General features: G+C 32.9%; 3 protein-coding genes across 3 annotated transcripts; 2 read left to right on the top strand and 1 right to left on the bottom strand.

The window, feature by feature from the left end:
- Positions 1–407: 407 nt before the first annotated feature.
- Positions 408–1,501, top strand: LOC108481110 (caffeoylshikimate esterase-like). Its single transcript, XM_017784279.2, has one exon. The coding sequence runs from the start codon at positions 483–485 to the stop codon at positions 1,443–1,445; it is 963 nt and encodes a 320-aa protein (XP_017639768.2). The 5' UTR covers positions 408–482; the 3' UTR covers positions 1,446–1,501.
- Positions 1,502–13,976: 12,475 nt separating this feature from the next.
- On the bottom strand, positions 13,977–14,818 carry LOC108481109 (uncharacterized mitochondrial protein AtMg00860-like). Its single transcript, XM_017784277.1, has 2 exons — positions 14,474–14,818; positions 13,977–14,054 (listed from the first exon to the last, which is right to left on the bottom strand). Exons 1-2 carry the CDS (start codon positions 14,816–14,818, stop codon positions 13,977–13,979), a joined length of 423 nt encoding a protein of 140 aa, XP_017639766.1.
- Positions 14,819–16,718: 1,900 nt separating this feature from the next.
- LOC108482533 (isoeugenol synthase 1-like) lies at positions 16,719–18,816 on the top strand. Its single transcript, XM_017785666.2, has 5 exons — positions 16,719–17,061; positions 17,172–17,306; positions 17,685–17,916; positions 18,000–18,203; positions 18,290–18,816. Exons 1-5 carry the CDS (start codon positions 16,864–16,866, stop codon positions 18,487–18,489), a joined length of 969 nt encoding a protein of 322 aa, XP_017641155.1. The 5' UTR covers positions 16,719–16,863; the 3' UTR covers positions 18,490–18,816.
- Positions 18,817–19,784: the final 968 nt, after the last annotated feature.

Here is a 19,784-nt window from a genome sequence, read left to right as displayed (position 1 = left end):
GAATCACCGTGAAGACTTCACTTGTATTATCACTCAAAATGCTTGTGAACATGCTTTGATTTCATCATCGATCCTCTCAACGAAGGAGGCATATTATAACTGATAATGGATGACAAAATCAATAATATATAAATATATTTTCTAATAAGTGCCATCAATGAAAATTAATGAAAATGCAAAACTAGGCCACAAACAAACATCACCCATGCATTAGTAGAAGATTCGTTTTGGGAAGAGAGATTTGTGCAATGACAAATTTAAAGCAACCCTTTAATGATGGTCGATCTACCCATTTAATAGAGCTGCTCTCAACGGTTTCTTTGCCGGACTAGTTTTGAGTTATGTATAGCCACGTTTCACGTTGGTGTATTATAAAAAGGGGGGAGTTGCCAATGCCATGCAGATGCAGACAAGGCAACTTGTGGTTGTGGTTTAATTATTTCCGTCTAATTGCATCTTGTTTCTTTTTCAGTCTAAACCAAATGATTCACCCAATTCACGAAGCTAATGAAAGCTGCCCATATGGAGACCTCACAAGAGAGGAGTTCTACCAGAAGCATCAGATTCTCCATCAGGAGGGCTTTATGTTGAACAGTCGAAAAATGAGAATCTTCACTCAATCATGGCGACTGAATTCAACACACAATCTGAGAGGGGTAGTAGCAATGGTTCATGGCTATGCATCCGACAGCGGCTGGCTAACCGAGCTCACTGCAGTAGCCATTACCAAATGTGGATTCTTAGTGTGTGCACTTGATCTACAAGGCCACGGTTTATCTGATGGATTTCCAGGCCATATCCCCAGTATCAAACACGTCATCCAGGACTGCATTCACTTCTTTGATTCTGTAAAACAGGAGTATCGCAAGTTGCCAGCATTTTTGTATGGCGAATCACTAGGAGGTGCTGTTTCTATTCTGATATGCTTGAAGCAAAAGAATGAATGGGATGGTTTGATTTTGAATGGTGCAATGTGCGGCGTCTCAGCCAAGTTCAAGCCTGCATGGCCCTTAGAAAAGCTACTTCCTGTGGCTGCATTCCTCGCACCAACATGGACAGTAGCGGCTGCAAAACCTGTTGCTAGCAAATCATACAAGGAGGAATGGAAGAGAAGGCTGGCAGCAAAAAACCCGAATCGACGAGCCTCAGGAAAGCCACCAGCGGCGACTGCTTTGGAATTTCTGAGGGTGTGCGAGTATATTAGACGGCACAGCCAGGAGCTACAGGTTCCGATGCTAATGGTGCATGGCGAAGATGATAAGGTATGTGATTGTAGGTCCGCTCGGTTAGCGTATGAATCAGCTTCCAGTCAAGACAAAACATTGAAGATCTTTCCTGGAATGGATCATATGTTGATCGGTGAAGGCAAGGACAATGTGGATCTTGTTTTTGGCACGATTTTAGCCTGGCTGGGAGAGCGAGCAGACCAGATCAGACCGGTCTAAATTTATTTGCCAGACCTATTATTTTTATTTTTATACTTATCTTGCTATTATTCTAAGTTTGAATAAGATTGAGAAATAATAAAAAATTATTTATTAAAGAAAGTTATTTGAATTATTCGAAATTTAATATAATTAGTTTACTACCCAACGCTTGGATGAATTTTATTTGTTTAATTAAAATAATTTCTTATATTTTAAAATTAATGTTTTACTAGCATAATGTATAAGTTTTAATTGTATGTATTATTTAAATTATTATGAAAACTGAGACGGATTCTATAAAATCTAATTCTTTGAGAACTTGTAGACTTATTAGAATAGTTGAAACCCACATAATATAAGTGAATCTACAAAAAGAAAAAAATACAGATAGAAATGTAGAAACTTATAAGGCTATACTTGTAGACTTGTAGCAAAGGGGCATACTCAGTAAGAATATATCGATTACGAAAAAAAATATTTTCTCTGGCTGTTATGGTCAAGTCAATCCACTTATCATTATTAATTGTGATAGTTCTCGATTACGAGATCTGGAAAATAGATGTTAGTAAAACGTTCTTAAATGACCATATTGAAGAAAGCATTTATGGGAAACAAATAATAATGATAAGCGGAAACAGATATAAATTTTATAAATTTCTTAGATCCATATATGGGCTTAAGCAAGCATTTCACTCATGGAATCAAAGATTTGGTTAAGCGATCAAAACCTTTTGGGTTTGAGCAAAACGTTGATGAACCTTATGTTTGTAAACGTATTAAAGATGAAAATGTGATTTTTCTCGTTCTATATGTCAGATGATATTCTACTCATTAGAAATTATGTGGAGATATTGTCATTGGTTAAAATATCCTAGGTCTTGTTGGAGAGGCTTATTCACTTATATACAAGGATATTAAAATAGTTAAGGCTTAAATCATTGGGTGTATTATGAAAGTTGTTTAGTAGATTCCTGCCTTGAGCAAGGCTCTACAAAGATAAAATTATTATCTTGATGTCTAAATAATTTCGGTTTCCATCTTTACTTTATGATATATTATACATTGCTTGAAGTTTTGCTCAAACAAGTGTTAGAATACCAATTTCAACATCAAATTAATCAATAATTTTTATTATAAAATATTTTATATGTTCATTTTAAAAATTCATGCGTGAATTTAGATAAAATTAAAATAAAGGAAGATTATATTTTGTATGGATATTAAGAATTGAATTTTTTATATTTTGAATTTAAATTTAAATTTAAATTTAAAATATTAATATAATATAATCAAATTTTATTATATTTCTATAAGGTTATTAAATTAATTTATCATATTACAATTTTGTAATAGCTGATATTTAAAAGAATTTAGATATGAAATAAAATGGAGATTTATTAGATTGAAGAGTGATATTTGATAATTTGAGTTTGTCTAATAAAGAAGAAAAAGTTCTAGAAAAAAGTCAAATTTGTATATGATAATTAAAGAGGTGACGCGGCTTTAACTTTCATACGGGGAAACTGGCATGGTTCAAAAGATTTTATTACTTAATTTGAAATTAATGTTTCCACACCTCATTAATGGGGAAAACTAGAACTTTTTTAATTTCTTATTTGAATTGCATTTTCTTTTCTATACAAATTCCATGAGCTTCTCGTGAATTTGTACACACTTCATTATTGATGCTATTTTTTTATTATATAAATATAGGTTTTGTCTATTATTCAAATGTGTTTAGAGAAGTCTTTAGAACAAAATGGCGGCCAGGTCACCCTCAATTTCTTTTTTCTTTCTAGATGGTTTATGAGAAGCCTACAATATTATTGTTGTTTTATTTTATTTTCTTAAAATACATTTGTTTGAAGATTATTTGTCAAAAATGTACCATTTTTATATTAAACGATATTGACGTGAATATTTTTTTACCAACTTTGACATTAATGGGTGCAAAGTAAAATATTACTGAGAAATTTGTAACAACATTAGTCTAACCTCAAAACCCAATGCTTATTTTGCCTATAATTATTTCTTTAAACTTTCAACCTTAAATATTTTATAAACATCCTTCAAAGTATTTTTTAAATCTATTTAGATTATAATCTTTTATCCAGTTGGATTTTGATCCAACTCTAACATTAACTGAAGTTTATATTCAACTCTCTTAATTTGCATGTTAATTTTCCTGAATGTTGCGACGAAAAAAAATTTTACGCTTGGTCGCTAATTATGGTGATTTATTAAACATTTGAAAACTAACTTCCGATTTTATTAACAAAGGGAGTCGCCACCGATTCTTTTTATAGGTGTGATCGGACACCTAATAAAATTATTTTAAAACAAAAAGAAGGCCAAATTTAGGTCTACGTGAAAGTTCAGAGAAAAATTGGGGTTCGGGAGTCAGTTACGCGCGAGGAAGGTATTAGCACCCTCACGACGCCCAAAATTGGTATCTCATAAACATGTATTGACTTGATTTTCAAAAATACGAGTTCAATATAATATTTAATCGTGATCCGATTGAAAAATAGGAATTTTTAGTTTTCGATTTTTTTTTAGAAAGGGTGTCCCGTTTCACAAGCCGACGAATTTCACCCAACATAGCGATGAAATCGATAGCTTAATATTAAATCGGTACATTGCCTTATTTTTGAAATTAATTAAAACATGAGAAAAATATTCCTAAAGTGAGAAATTAAAATAGATAAAGAACATAAAAAAAATGATATCATTAATGAAAAATATTAACATGGAATACTAGAATATTAAAATAACAATAATAATGATATTTACAAAATAGAAACAAGTCATGTACTAATAATAAAATAGGAAAAATGATATATTTGGTAATAATAATATAAAATAATAATATGTACATAAAAATACATATATATGTATATATATATAATAAAAGTATGTAATAATAATAATAATAATATCTACAATAAAAGAAAATATTGGGAAGCGTACATAAAAAATATATACATAAAAATTTACAACAATAATATAAAATAATGATATGTGCAAAAATATATATATATATATATATATATATATATATACATATGTATATAAAATATATACTAATATAATAATAGTTATAATAATACTAGCAATAGTAATAATTTGTAATAATAATATATACACAATATGGAATTTAAAATATACATATATATATATATGTATATAATAGTATTAAGAATATATACATAAGAAATATATAACTAATGGCATATATACATAATATATATATATATATATATATATACACATAATATATATATATATATATATATATATATATATACATATTAGAAATGATAAAAAATATTAACACACTACATAAGTGAATAAAATATAATAATAATACTAAAATAATTGATTTAAATAGTAAAATAACTAAAAAGGATTAAGTTGAGCTAAAAACAAAATATTTGGGGCAAAATTGAAATAAAAATAAAAGGAAAGGACTATATTAAACACACGCGGAAACATCAGGGGACCAAAACAGCAAATATTCCTTCCCATAAAATGCAGCACATCATTGTGGACTAAATTGAAAATCGCGACAAATTCCGGGGCCAAATTAAAAAAACAAAAAATGACTTAATTGTAAAGTAATAAAAAGCGGAAGGGCTAAAAGCGCAATTTGCCCTTCCTTTACAACATTTTTGAATGGCTTTTTATAGCCATCTTTTACAAGTTTTTTTATTACTTTTGCCATATTTTCCTGTCTTGCTTGTTTGCTCTGTTTTTGCAGGGTATGAGGGTGACTGGTGGAGCAGGTGATGGTGGCTGGTGTCAGAGGAAAATGGGGAGGTGGCTAGGGTTTTTCTTTGCTGGAAAATGTTTAGTAGGTTAGTTTAAGTGGGCTGTTGGTTTAGATTGGGTTTGATGATATTGGGCTGATGAAATTGGGGTGGGTAGTTGGTTGTATTTGGGCCAAAATTGGCCTACAACACTGAAGCATTATCATTCACAAATATTTAAGATTTTCTTTTTTATATGAAGAAATCTTCTAAGTTAACCGTAGTTTATTATAAACCCTAAACTCTATTTTGGATTAATTAGGCAAGATAATTTCCCCGCACGCAGAATGTTCAACACTTAGGGGAGGGGACACTATGCTAATATTCATTTAAGGTTTTAAATGAATTACGCTTAACATTGGGTTTAAATAATTTTGAATTTAAAATTTTTCGGATTCAAGTTTAAAAATATCTGAATTTAAATTTAAATTTTAGATTTTTCTATCATGATTTATATCATAAATGAAATTGAATTGAAATAATTTGAGATTAAATTCAAATTTGTATAATAAAAATTATTTAAAATTTATAGAATTCAAAACTTTTAAAAATCATATTTATTGAGATAAAAGCCTAAAATCGACCCAACTTAAAATTTATTACATTTTAAACTCATAAAAACAAATATTATAATTGAAAATTAAATAAAATTAATATAAAAACCAATGGGGTTGATTTGCAGCCAAATTTTATAGAAGTTTATTTTGGAGGCTAAAATTAAATTATAAAATTTAAAAGGACTGAAATACAAATTCATTTTACATATGCTTATTATTTTAGAATTTTAAAAATTAAATTGAAAATTTTTATCTTTGAGAGAGAAAATGTATTTTAAAAACTTCAAGATATTTTACCATTTGAGTAGGATCATAGTCCCTATGTACCTTTTTGACGTGTTCCATCGTAAACCACCCATAAAACTCTAAAATATAATATTATTCTTATTATATTGGAAACGTTTTCCATGAAAATAATAATAACGTCTCTCGTTAATAAAGACAAAGGACTAGGAAAAAGACAAAATTTGTATAAAAGGAGAGAGAATTTTGAATTGTTTGTATTTGATTTTTCAATTGCCTATGGTCCTTTGCACCATATTTATAGGAAAGAAAATTGAAAGGAAATAAAGCTTTAAAAGTTGGTTAAAATAAATGGTAAATTAAACAACATTAATTAAACCAAAATGCCTCGTTTAAATAGTTCATTCTGCGCATCGTTTCATTAAACAATTCCTCCCAAAACGCATCATTTTGCCGCAATGATATTTTAGCTTGTGACAAATACCCCTTGCTCGAAAGGGTCCTTGACCTCAAGGATCAATGTGTGGGAATTTCTTATTGAGTTGCAGCAGGGGCTCCCATGTTGCATCTTCTGCAAATGAGTTTGCCCATTCTACCAAGATCTAAGTGACAGCAACATTACCCCGTTTAACCATCGCCCTTTTTAAAATCCTAGTAAGTTCATTTTCCTAAGTCCCTTGCTCATCGATTATTGGTAATTGTGCTTGAACAGGAGTTGCACCCACATGTTTCTTCAATTGTGATACGTGGAAAGTGGGATGTACACGAGACCCTTGGAGGAGTTGGAATTTGTAAACCACCTTCCCAACTTTTCCTTCAACCAGAAAGGGCCTAAAAAAATTTAGGTGCCAACTTCTGATTCAAGATCCTTCTCACCGTGTGTTGCCTATAAGGTTGGAGCTTTAAGTAAACAAAGTCCCCAACTTCAAAATGCCTTTTGGTCTTGTGCTTGTCTGCTTGTTTGTAACACCCCTAGCCCATATCCATCACCGGAACAGGGTTACAGATTATTATCGGAGTTTACAAATTTAAAAATAATTTATACATATCATTTACTATTCATAACTGAAATCAAACATAGTCAATCATAATGTCCCTTGAATGGGCCTTCGAGACCCAATTTATGCTTTAAAAACAAGTCGGGACTAAATAGGGAACTTAGATAAATTTTCGCAAAATTTCAAATTTTTTCTGAAGTGAAAGGGACACATGTCTGTATGGGTAGGCCGTGTGAGTGACACGCCTGTGTCTCAAGCCTTGGGTACTCGATGTGAGGCACACAGCCGTATCCCAGCCTATGTCCATACCCGTGTAACTCTCAGACTTGTGTCACATGGCCTGTCACACCCCCGTGTGCTAGGCTGTGTGGACAATTTAATTTTGGAAAATTAGGTGTAGGGGACACACGGCCAAACCACATACCCATGAGCATGACCATGTGTCACACACGGCTGAGACACATGCCCGTGTCTCTACCCGTGTGGACAAAAATAAGTCATTTTCAAGGCTATATTTCTCAACCATTTTGCCTTCCACCTACAACAACATTTAAAGACATTCACCAACTAATTCAAGACATTTAAATCAAGTCAAATACAAGTATTATGCATGACATATCATCACATATGTTCATGATTCAAACTTCCCTAATTGTGTAATCATGTAAATTTACTAAAATTAAATTCAACCATACTAAATACACATATATCAATCATAATATAGCCTCATGCATATGAATACCGAACACATCATCACTAACCATTTCAATGGCTATTTACAACCAAAACATTTCATCATTTTGTTTAACAAAGCCTATACATGCCATTATACCAAAAGTAGTATTACTAATTATACCAAAGTGAGCTGAAGGATAGTGTGATGTTGCTCCAACCCACGTCCAAACTTTACGAGCTTCTGAGTACTATAAAATAGAGGAAAGAAAATCGAGTAAATATTTAATGCTTAGTAAATTCGCGTAACAAGAATTTAACTCACCATTCAAGTTCATTTAAAGTTAACATACAAATAACATGCAACCAAAGTCAAATTAACCAATTGCCTAAACACATATATTTATCAAGCAAGTTAATCATGATTCAAGTACTTTTCAAGTAATAATGATGAGCTCATCATATAAACATTTCCATATATTTTCAGGTAAATACAATTATTAATTTATTTAGTTTTTGTCTTAACTTATATCGGAACTTTGCCCATTGAACATTATGAAAAATCGATGGATATCAGGTAGTACACATGAAGTGTACGAATCTATAATTCGTTAATTCATATTCAGGAGTATTCATAAGAATACTTAAACAGGAAGCACTCTCTTGAGCATATAATAGGAAGCTCATGTGAGCCATATAACGGGAAGCTTATCTTGGCTATATAATAAGAAGCTCATGCGAGTCATAATCGGGAAGTTTATGCAAGCCAATAACGGGTAGCTCCGAAGAGCCATTTATTGAGGAGCTCCGGATAGCCATATATCGGGAAGTTCAAGCGAGCTATATCGAGAAGCTCACAAAGAGACTTATACAGGATGCTCATAAGAGCTAAGGTGTGTCCACAACACATGTAGGATCACAACTTATCGGGACGCTCTGAAGAGCTTTAACAGGAAGCTCGAGAGGGCTAATAACAGGATGCTCATGAGAGCTAATAACAGGATGCTCTTTCGAGTTGTGGTGTGTCTACAACATATGCTAGATCACAACCAATTGAGAAACTTATATCTATCGAATTTCATTATTCAAATAGGACTTAACTTTTCTCGGGCATATCGGATATAAAATTATTTTCATATACATAATAAATTCATAATTCACATATATAACATTTATTTCATGCATATAAATGTACACAATTTAATTACACGAACTTACCTCAACACTTGCTCTTGTATTAAAATCTACTAATCCGACACTTTTTTTTCCTCGATCTAACTCCTTATTTCGTCCATTTTGCCTCTATACTTTTGATTAATTCTAATTTTTATCCCTAAGCTCAGAAAATAAAATTCATGCAATTTAGTCCTTATTCCAATCCTAGCCAATTTTTACATATAACATTTACAGCTCATGTATTTCACAAAAATAAAAAATTTTCCATGAATTTTACATCTTTACAATTTAGTCCCTAAATCACAATTTCATCAAAACTCACTTTACAAAAGTTGTTTATCTATCAACAACCTTTCATTTTCTACCATAAATTTCAAAATTTTAGCATACTCATCCATGGAAAAATTTTAATACTTTGATAACTTTGCAAATTGATCCCAAAATAGATAGATTAGGTTATTACGATATTGAAAATGTAAAAATTACTAAAAACGGGACATGATTACTTACCCAATTAAGCTTGCTTGAATTTCTTTCTCTTAGCTAGGGTTTCATAGAAAATTTGGGGAAGATGATATAAAATGATGATATTTTCTATTTAATTAAAATATCATCTTTTATTATTTCCTTTTTCTAATTTAGTCCTTTTCTTTTCTTAAATTTCAATGGATGAATCATCATAAATATCTACTAACCCTAATTAATGGTCTATTTACCATATAAGGACCTCAAAATTTAAATTTCATAGCTATTTGATCATTCTAGCTACTAGAATTCAAGTTTTGTACTTTATGCAATTTGGTCATTTCCTCCTAATTAAACATGAAATCGGTAAAATTTTCTTAACAAAATTTTCTTATGTTTTTCCTATCATAATGCAGACTATGTAATAATGTTAAAATAATTTTTCTTTCTGACTCGGATTTGTGGTCCCGAAACCACTATTCCAATTTCACTGAAAAAATATTGTTATATTGTTTTATTTTATCTTGGGATCTTTTCTAATGAAATTGTAGCAGTTTCCTCACAACTTATCTCTGTTTTAGTTCTTTATCCACAGTAGCTACCATGGATGCTCCAGCTAAGTGAGGCATATATAAGGGAGGGGTTTGCCCATACAATGCTTTATATGGAGTGACTTGGATAGCTGAGTGAAAGGTGGTATTGTACCACCCTTCGGCTAAAAGGAGCTACTTTTTTCCAATCTTGGGACCTTTCTCCTATCATACACCTGAAGTACCCCTCAAGATACTTGTTTACTACTTACGTTTGCCCATTTGTTTCTGGGTGATATGCTATGGACAGTTGGACCTTGGTACCTACCCTCTTAAAGATATCTTGCCAAAAGGCATTGACAAAGAGCTTATCCCTATTTGAAATTATGGAGTCTAGCATCCCATGCAGCCTATACACATTATCCATGAATTCTCAAGTCACAACTATAGTAGTGAATGGGTGTTTCATGGCTACAAAATGAGCATACTTAGTGAGGCGGTTTGTAGCACCCCAAACCCGGCCCAGAAGTTATAGCCGGATCCGGCATGCCACATCAAAAACGTAACAAAAAAAATTTCATTCTAAGTCTAGAAAATCGTACTTGATGTTCAAAAGATTAATTCATTAAAGGTTAAAGTGAATGGAAGCTGTGCACCATGTAGGAAACCGGAAAAGAGGTGGTGAGTCCATCGGACTGCTTAAGTACCAAGCTCCCTTCGGATCCAATCCTAGACATGCATACCGCCATTGCCACACCTTAACGTCATGGATATTTCTAAGAAACCGATTTGATTAAGTCATTTTTAGGAAAAGTGATTAATTTTGGAAAATACTTTCATTGCGGAAGCTTTACTTATTGTCGTGTTATTTTGAAATCAATTGTTGTTTTTGAAAACGCGCCCTAAAGCTATCCAATTTCAACAGTTAAAATAAGTATTACCTATCTTAGTAATACATATTAAAACCATCAAAAATAATTAAGCGGACTTATTACATTTAAAAGCCCAAAAACTTTAAACGTAAATAAAAGGATGTCTAGTTCACCAGAAGAAAATCAAACTTTCAGAACGGGTGGCCACTCCGAATTCCCTCACAGCTCCAAGCCTACTATGGTTGGGGATTTCCTGCTTGGATGAAAGTAAAAGGGGTGAGTTTGGGGAAACTCGGTGTGTAAGGAAAACCCATTCAAAGCCCAAGTCACCTCAAGCCCATTGGGCTAAGCCCATTCAGTGTGATGGTCTTGGGCGAGCCTTTTCAGATTACAATAAACGGGCCTTAGCCCTTATTCAGATAATGATGATGGCCCATAGGCCCATTTCAAAATACATGCAACATCGGTAAACATATACAAGCCCATTTGGGTAACAGTGGTCTGGGCGAGCCCTTTTCAGATTACAATAAAGCGGGCCTTAGCCCTTATTCAGATAATAATGATGGCCCATAGGCCCATTTCAAAATATATGCAACATCGGTAAACATATGCAAGCCCATTTGGGTAACAGTGGTCTTGGGCGAGCCCTTTTCAGATTACAATAAAGCTGGACCTTAGCCCTTATTCAGATAACAGTATGGCCCATAGGCCCATTTCAAAATACATGCAACATCAATAACATATGCAAGCCCATTTGGGGAGACTACTCAACCCACCAACCACTACACTCCACCCGTACCAGCCCTACACTCCATGTGGGGAATAGCTCAACCCACCCCCAACACTCCACGATTCTTGACCTTCACGCTCGATTATCGATAAATTAAGGCAAAGCCTCCAGTACGTGGACAAGCCACTTTCAGTACTTCCTCCGTCAATATCCCAATCCCATGCATCAGATAATAACAACATGACATGCAGTAAATAACAACAATCAAACATGCATTTAGGTCAATTTAACCCTAGGGATATTTCGGTAATTTATCTCCTAGGGGTAAAACTGTAAATTTTCCACTTTTAAAGGTATTTCAGTAATTTATCTATTTTAGGGTTTTTCATACATATTCCTACTTTTCACGTACTAACGAGAATCACGAACCGAGTGTTCTTACCGAATTGGGCCGTTGGCCCATCATTCCAATTTTGGCCCATTAAGCCCAAAAATATCGAGGCACGTAAATCATGCACTTTGCGGTCCAAACATTGTAGCTTACCAAAAACATTAATTGATTTACCTCACGAGCATTCGCACTTTTCGCAAATCTACAAAATACCGTTTTCGGCATTTGAATTTTCGACTTTTGCCGATCTAGACTAAGAAAGAGGGTGTTAGTTACACACTTTTGCGACGATATCTTGTGAGATCCACACGAACTGCCTACAATTGGATTACTAACACGTTAATCTAACTATTCAAATACAAACTACGTATTAACCCCTTACAATATTCGACCAACCACACCTACAGATCATAGTAAGCTTATAAGAAATCAATAAACAACTCATTAACAAATTTTTGTCAATGTTTACCACATACTCATAATTTCACTGCAAGCTGTCTTCCTGAGCAACAGTCACTAAATCATTTATAACTAGAGCTACGAAACTCCAAATCAAGTGCCGTTAATTTTCCCTGAAAATAAACTCATATATATTATATCCATAAAATTTTCAGAATTTTTGGTTTGGCCAATCAATACCAGATTTTTCTCAAAGTTTCGCATGTTTCACTGTTTGACTAATCTGACCACTCTTCATTACGAATCAAATTTCTCATTGTACAGAATTCAAAATATGTTCTCGTTTATTTCATTTAAAACTAGACTCAACAAGCTTTAATTACATAATTTATTCATCTTCTAATTCATCTCCCACAATTTATGGTGATTTTTCAAAGTCACGTTACTGCTGCTGTCCCAAGCAGATTTATTATCAAATTCACTCTTTCACACATAACTTGCATGCATGTTATTTAAACATGTATATCACCAATCAGTCATCACATATCTATGATATTACTTAAGTATAATCTCCATTTCATCATTTTAAAGCACAACATGTTAGCTGATTTTTCCCTTTAGCATCTAAGGCACATGCATGTTCATTTGTTTGGCTCAACTTCACCTATCTTCCATTTTTCATCAAAAGAACATGAAACAACAACCATTTCCTTCATTTTAATTCATGACCAAATGCTCACAATACAACCAAAAACCAAAATATGCTTCAAGAGTTAAGGTAGAATCAAGAAGAAATCATGAACATCAAGATAGAAGCAAACTACCATGAACTTACCTTTAATTTTCTTCCCCAAGTGACCAAACATTTAAGAGCTTTCTCCTCTCCTTTCTCTTCTCTAACTTTAGGCTATGATGAACAAAGATGGACAAAACTTTGTTCTTTTCACCCCTTTTTCTTTTAATAAAATTTCATATTTCATCCATTTAATTTTTTAATACAAAAGACATGAAATTCCCATCATGGAACATTTACCTAAACCATTATCATGGAACATTTACTTAACCCATTATCATGGAATATTTACCTAATCTATTGTCATGGAACATTTACCTAACCCATTATCAATTTGTATCAATTTGTACCATAAATTATGGATATCAAGTGCTCATATTGTCTACAACAACATGATGGCTAGCCACTTCATGTAAAATGGGAGGTTTGTCATGCAAATCCTCCTATTTTACACTCCTATTTATTTGGCCACTTCAATTTAGCCTATAGCATTTTCAAACATTTTCACATAGGTCCTATTTCATAATTTCACTCCCTTTTTCTTATGGAACAAAAATTAACTAAAATTACCGGGTTCTATCTTAGGCTTGGGCCTTCTAGAGGCCCACTAACATAATTAAACCTATGCTAACATTCACAGAATTCCCGAAAATTGGGGCGTTACACGGTCAACCACCACAAATATGACACTCTTGCCTCCGAAGTTTGGAAAGCCCTCGATGAAGTCCATGGAGATAGAAGACCAAGCTCTGTCTGGAATTGAGAGTGGCTGTAGAAAGCCTGAGGGTGCTATTGTTTCTGACTTGCATTTTTTACATAATCTCTTGACATCAGTGGTGAGGCTCTTCCAGTATACAAGGCTTGTCAGTCTCTTTTTAGTTGTGTTTACCATCGAATGTCCCCCTAGAATATTGTCATGGAAGAGCTGAAATAATTCCTTCCTGATGCCGGTAACACTTCCCACCATAATCTTCCATTTTCTTTTGAGAAACCTACCATCCCAAGAGTATTTTAGATGTTTGGAACCTTGCTATTGGACCTCTGAACATAACCTTCAAGCCTTAGGATCCACCATATAGGAAGCTTGCACTTGAGCCAACAAGTTAGAACTGATAGTACTTCTAGTGAGCTTTAAAGATTGCCCTCTTTCAGTGCTTGATAATTGATAGTACATTTGCAGCCAAGTTACCAAACCCTTTTTCTGTAGATTATTTCATAGTTATACCCAAGTATATTTGCGACCCACTTTTGTTGGAAATGAGTAATGACAATTTAATCAATAAAAAACTAAAAGCTTTGCTGGTCAGTTTTGATTTTGAATGCCCACCAGATAAGAATGGATCTTTCTTACTGCTAGAAGTACAACCAACATTTCTTTCTCATATATGAAAAGGGCTTGATGCCTTATTACCAGTCCCCTATTGAAGTATGCCATTGGTTTACCTTGCTGTTGAAAAACTCCCCTCACCCTATATCCTGAGGCATTCGTTTCCACACAGAAATCCATGTTGAAATCAGGTAGAGCCAAGACCAGTACTAAGCATAAAGCTTGCTTTAGTTGCTTAAAGGCAGCATTGGCTTGCTCACTCGACCCCCAAGCATTTTTCTTAAGCAAATTAGTGAGAGGCCTGGCAATAACACTATAGTTCCTTATGAACATTCTATAGTAACTTGAGAGCCTTAAGAAGCCCCTCAACTCCTTGATTGAAGAAGGGATAGGCCAAGCTGCTTCACTTTCCACCTTGGTCTTGTCCATATAGAAAGTCTCATTGAAGATGATATGCTCCAAATATTCCACTTGACTTGTTTCAAAGGAGTATTTACTCTTTTTAACAAAAAGTTAGTGTCGTCTTAACAGCTCAAAAACCTCTCTCAAAACAAGAATATCATCAAAGAAGACCAATATTGTTTTCCTCAACAATAGTCTAAATATGGTGTTCATCAGCCCTTGGAAGGTAACAAAGGGCTTGGTGAGCCCAAAGGGCATTATCAAAAACTCATAATGGCCCTCATGCATTTTAAAAGTTGTCTTGGGAATGTTGGCTTCATGAATTCGGATATCATGGTAACTAGGTTTCAAGTCCAGCTTGGAAAAAGCTCATCCAACAATTATTCGATAATAGGTATAGGAAACCTATCTTTGATTGTTAGCTAGTTAAGGTGCCTATAATAAACACAAAGCCTCCAGGTTCCATATTTTTTCTTAACCATACCCACAAGTGAAGCAAAAGGGCTAGATAAAATTATAAAATTTTAAAAAGTTAAGAGTCTAAGATTTTGTGTTAAAAAAATACAAATTGAATTATTAAATTTTAATGAAAGCCAAAAATAAAAAAATTATTTCCTTTCCTTAAAAGGTTAATATTTAATGTATTAAAACTTTTTTCAATTTTATAAATGAATTAAAAATACATCAAATATTTAAATTTTAAACTGTTTGAAATCGAAAAACAAATGTTAGTAAATAGGGACAAAGTTAGAAAATTTTTTTGAAGAGAGTCGAGATTAAATTATGTATTTTAACAATAGTAAAAATATAATTTTATTACTTTAATTGTTTATATCTTTATAATTTAAAAAATAAATCAATTTTTTATGAAAGAAAATTTTCAAAAACCAAGCGAATACCAGCCACTCACATGAAAACAAATATCCACAAATAGAGCTGATCATGGGCCGGGCGGCCCGGCCAGGCTCGAAGGCCCGCCCGAAAAATGGGAGGTTTGGGTAAAAATATAGGCCCAAAAATGGGCTTGGGCAAAAAACGAGGCCGTTTAGAAAGCAGTAGGGCCTCGGTAAGAGTTTTTTGGCCCGGCCCGCCCAATTATATATTAATATATATATAATTTTATTTTTAAATTATTTTAAATTTTTAATATAACTATTTTTATTATATTGTTAATTTGTGTATTGTTTTAAGAATTGTTTTAGTATTATTTTATTTGTTTTAATATTTGTTTTTATGTTTTTAAATATATTTGATTTATTATATTTTAAAATTTTTTATTTAATAAAATAAGAAAAAATTTAATATGGGTCGGGCCGGGCCGAGCTCAGGCTTAGTAATTTCATTTCGGGCCGGGCTTGGACAAAATTTTAGGCCCATATTTTGGGCCGGGCCGGGGCCAGGCCTAATAGATGGGTCTAAAATTTTATCTTGACCCGACCCGGCCCATGATCACCTCTATCCACAAATGTCATTATCGTAATCCATAAGAACCCAAACACCATCGCCCCGCAAATCTCACAAGACAAATCGTCATTCAGAACGCCAAACACCATAAAAGCAAGCTATAACCATAGTCCATAAGACCCACACGCTACGTTCCAAATGCTGCACACACAACACAACACAGCACAACAAACTCTACGAACATAACAAAATCAACGAAAATTAGACAGCCAAAATTTTCATTTAACTAACGAGTTAAATTTGACGTAATTGTATGATATTTTTAGAAAATTTAAATGCGTAGCTTTTTTCTATTTATTCAATTATAACCACCAAATGTATTCGTATCATCAGCGAAATCAGATTAGGACACCAGTATAAAATTTAAAAACATTGGGAATTCAAACTAATTATTTTTAGTTTAAATTAAATTATTAATTTTTAAAAATGGCCAAAAATGGAAAATTTTATTTAACAAAGGGTGGCTAAAACTAAGATTTGACGGTCAGCATGCCCGGCCCGTGGCTTCCTATATATATTGTACAAGGACTCGTTCCAATGTAAAGAGTAGTAAATTAAGTAGGAGAATACAAGGAAAGGAAACATTGGCGGTGAGGAGGAGTGAGAGAATGAGCAGTGAGAAGAGCAAAATTCTGATTTTCGGTGGCTGCGGCTACCTTGGCAAATTCATGGTGAAGGCAAGCGTTTCCCTGGGCCATCCTACATTTGTCTACACTCGCCCTCTCAACCCACATCCTCCCAACGCTCCTACTTCCAAGTTTCTTCTTCTCAAGGATTTTGAATCCGTGGGAGTCACCATTTTCTATGTATTTTTTTTTATTTCCTATTCTTTTTAAAAAGAAAATCCGAAATAATCAGCATTTATCATCAAACTGAGAATGAAATTTTTTTCCTTGTATATTGATTTTTATTATAGGGGGAGCTTGATGAGCATGAGAAGCTAGTTTCAGTGCTTAAACAGGTTGACGTTGTCATCTCCACATTAGCAGTCCCACAACATCTTGACCAATTCAAAATAATAAAAGCCATCAAAGACGCTGGCACAATTAAGGTTACTTACTGCTCCTAATTGATCAAACCCAATATTCCAAATGTTATATCTGTTTATACTCAGTTGATGTTTTATCGAAAATTAATAATCAATTAAACTTTCAAAATTAACATTTTCGTAAAAGCCTTTAAACGTAGTGGATGACGTGACAAAAACGTATTGACGAATGGGATCTAAAGATTGATATTTTTTATTTATGAGTTCTTTTTTTTTATAACATTTAAGCAATATATATATATATATATATAAGGCTTAAATGGTAAAATATATTACATGTAACCCGTCCTGAAACGGGAAGAAGCCTCGGAGCTGTATTTGTTATTTGATGGCATAGTGATGTTAAATTTTAAGTGCGTTAAATTATGGTGAAAATTGTAGAGGTTTGTGCCATCAGAATTCGGAAATGAAGTGGACAGATCAAGAAATGCACTTCCACCATTTGAAGCTTTACTTAGCAACAAAAGGAAGATCAGAAGGGCAGTTGAGGAAGCTGGAATCTCATTCACTTACGTAGCTGGAAATTCATTTGCAGCCTATTTTGTTGACCTCATTCTTCATCCTCATCAGAATCCTTCAGAAGTTATGGTTTATGGAACTGGGGAAGCCAAGGGTACGTAAGCTTAGCTAAATTTAGAATTTAAAACAGATAAAGAGTCTAGAAAATTAACAAATTCATGCATGTTATGCATGCAGTTGTGTTAAACTATGAGGAAGATGTAGCAACCTATACTGTAAAAGCAGCGACAGATCCAAGGGTAGCCAATCGTGTTATCATATATAGACCGCCAGGAAATATTGCTTCTCAGTTGGAACTCATTTCTGCATGGGAGAAAAAGACTGGCCGGACTTTGAAAAAAGTTTATGTTCCTGAGGAGGAACTCGTGAAGCTCTCTGAGAGTAAGCCCGCCTTCGTTTCATTTTCGTTTCATGTTATATAATATTATGATGTAACTTAATTCTGTATACATATATATTGTGTTTAGCCTTGTCTTTCCCGGACAACATTCCGGTGGCGGTTTTACACAACATATTCGTAAAAGGAGATCAAATGAGGTATGAAGTGACGGAAGAAGATTTGGAGGCCTCCAAGCTTTATCCTGACTATAATTATACTTCCATTGATAATTATCTTGATGTATGCTTGGTTGACCCTCTTAAACCCAAATTAGCTGCTTTCGCTTGATCCCCAACTACGCATATGTATTTCTCATTTTGGAATTACAAAGATAGGTTGTTCCATGGTCGGTTCGGTTGAATTTGGATGTCTCATGGTGGTGTCGTTTTGTTCTTTCTCATGGAGAAATCATCTAATTATTTCTCCGACTTACCATGAACGTGTTGTTAAGACCGGGACAAACTGCAATAAAGCCTGAAGTTTTATTAAGTCCGATGTTAGGGATTATGAATGGAGTTTTACCCTGTTGGTTTTGATTTACACTATGATAAAGATGTATATGGTTGTTGACTTTTAAAATATTTTAAATAAAATTTCATTTTGATTGAGATATAATATTAATTCTAGTTAAATTTGCAAGAGCTGTTGAGTGTTTTCCAAAGTAATATATATGTATGATAATGGGTAGTAGTGTTTAATCGGTTAATCGACCCGAAATAATATTAATTGAATTAATTGACCCTTCAAAATTTTTAACCGCTAATCGAACTGAAATTTTTTCGGTTAATTCGGTCGTTAAACGAATTAACCGAAAATTATATTTTTAATTTTGGTTAAAATAAGTATAAAATTAACGAATTAATCGAATTAACGAATTACCGAATTACCCAAATTAACGAATTAACGAATTATTTGTATAAAATTATATGTTTTTATTTTTATTTTTAGTTTTAGATTTTTATTTTATTTATTAAATTATTTGTAATTTTTATGATTGGGTTGGGTACTTGGGTTAATATATATTAGATTGAGTATTTGGGTTTATGTTGGATTAGGTTTGAATAGTGGGCTATTTATATATTATAATTTTATTTATTAATTTTTTCGGTTAAACTGAAAAATTTGGTTAACCGACCGGTTTCGAACCGAATTAACCGTTAACCAAAAAATTAAAAAATTATTAACCGACCCTCGACTGAATTAATTCGATTAATCAACTGATTAATCGAATTTAGTTGGTTAACTGAATTTTTTTTATTTTATCCAAATTTTGCACACCCCTAATAGTGGACATCCGCAATACCAATTGAGGCGTATCATTCCCATATCTGCAATACCAATTGACGCGTATCATTCCCATATATGCAATACGATAATATTATACTCCTAAACTCTTTTATTATAATTTGAAGTTAATAACTTACTCAAATTTTAGATAAAAGGAAGCAACATACTATTATTGCTCAAATTATGTTTTTATCTTTATATTATATTTAATAAAAATACTTAAACAACATACTTTAAATTATTCAAACTTAATTTTATTTGGGTTAATTCAATTATAGTTTGAAGTTAATAACTTA

This window comes from Gossypium arboreum, chromosome 6 (genome assembly GCF_025698485.1).
Source record: "Gossypium arboreum isolate Shixiya-1 chromosome 6, ASM2569848v2, whole genome shotgun sequence".
NCBI lineage: Eukaryota > Viridiplantae > Streptophyta > Magnoliopsida > Malvales > Malvaceae > Gossypium > Gossypium arboreum.
This window is presented reverse-complemented; position numbering and strand designations above follow the sequence as displayed.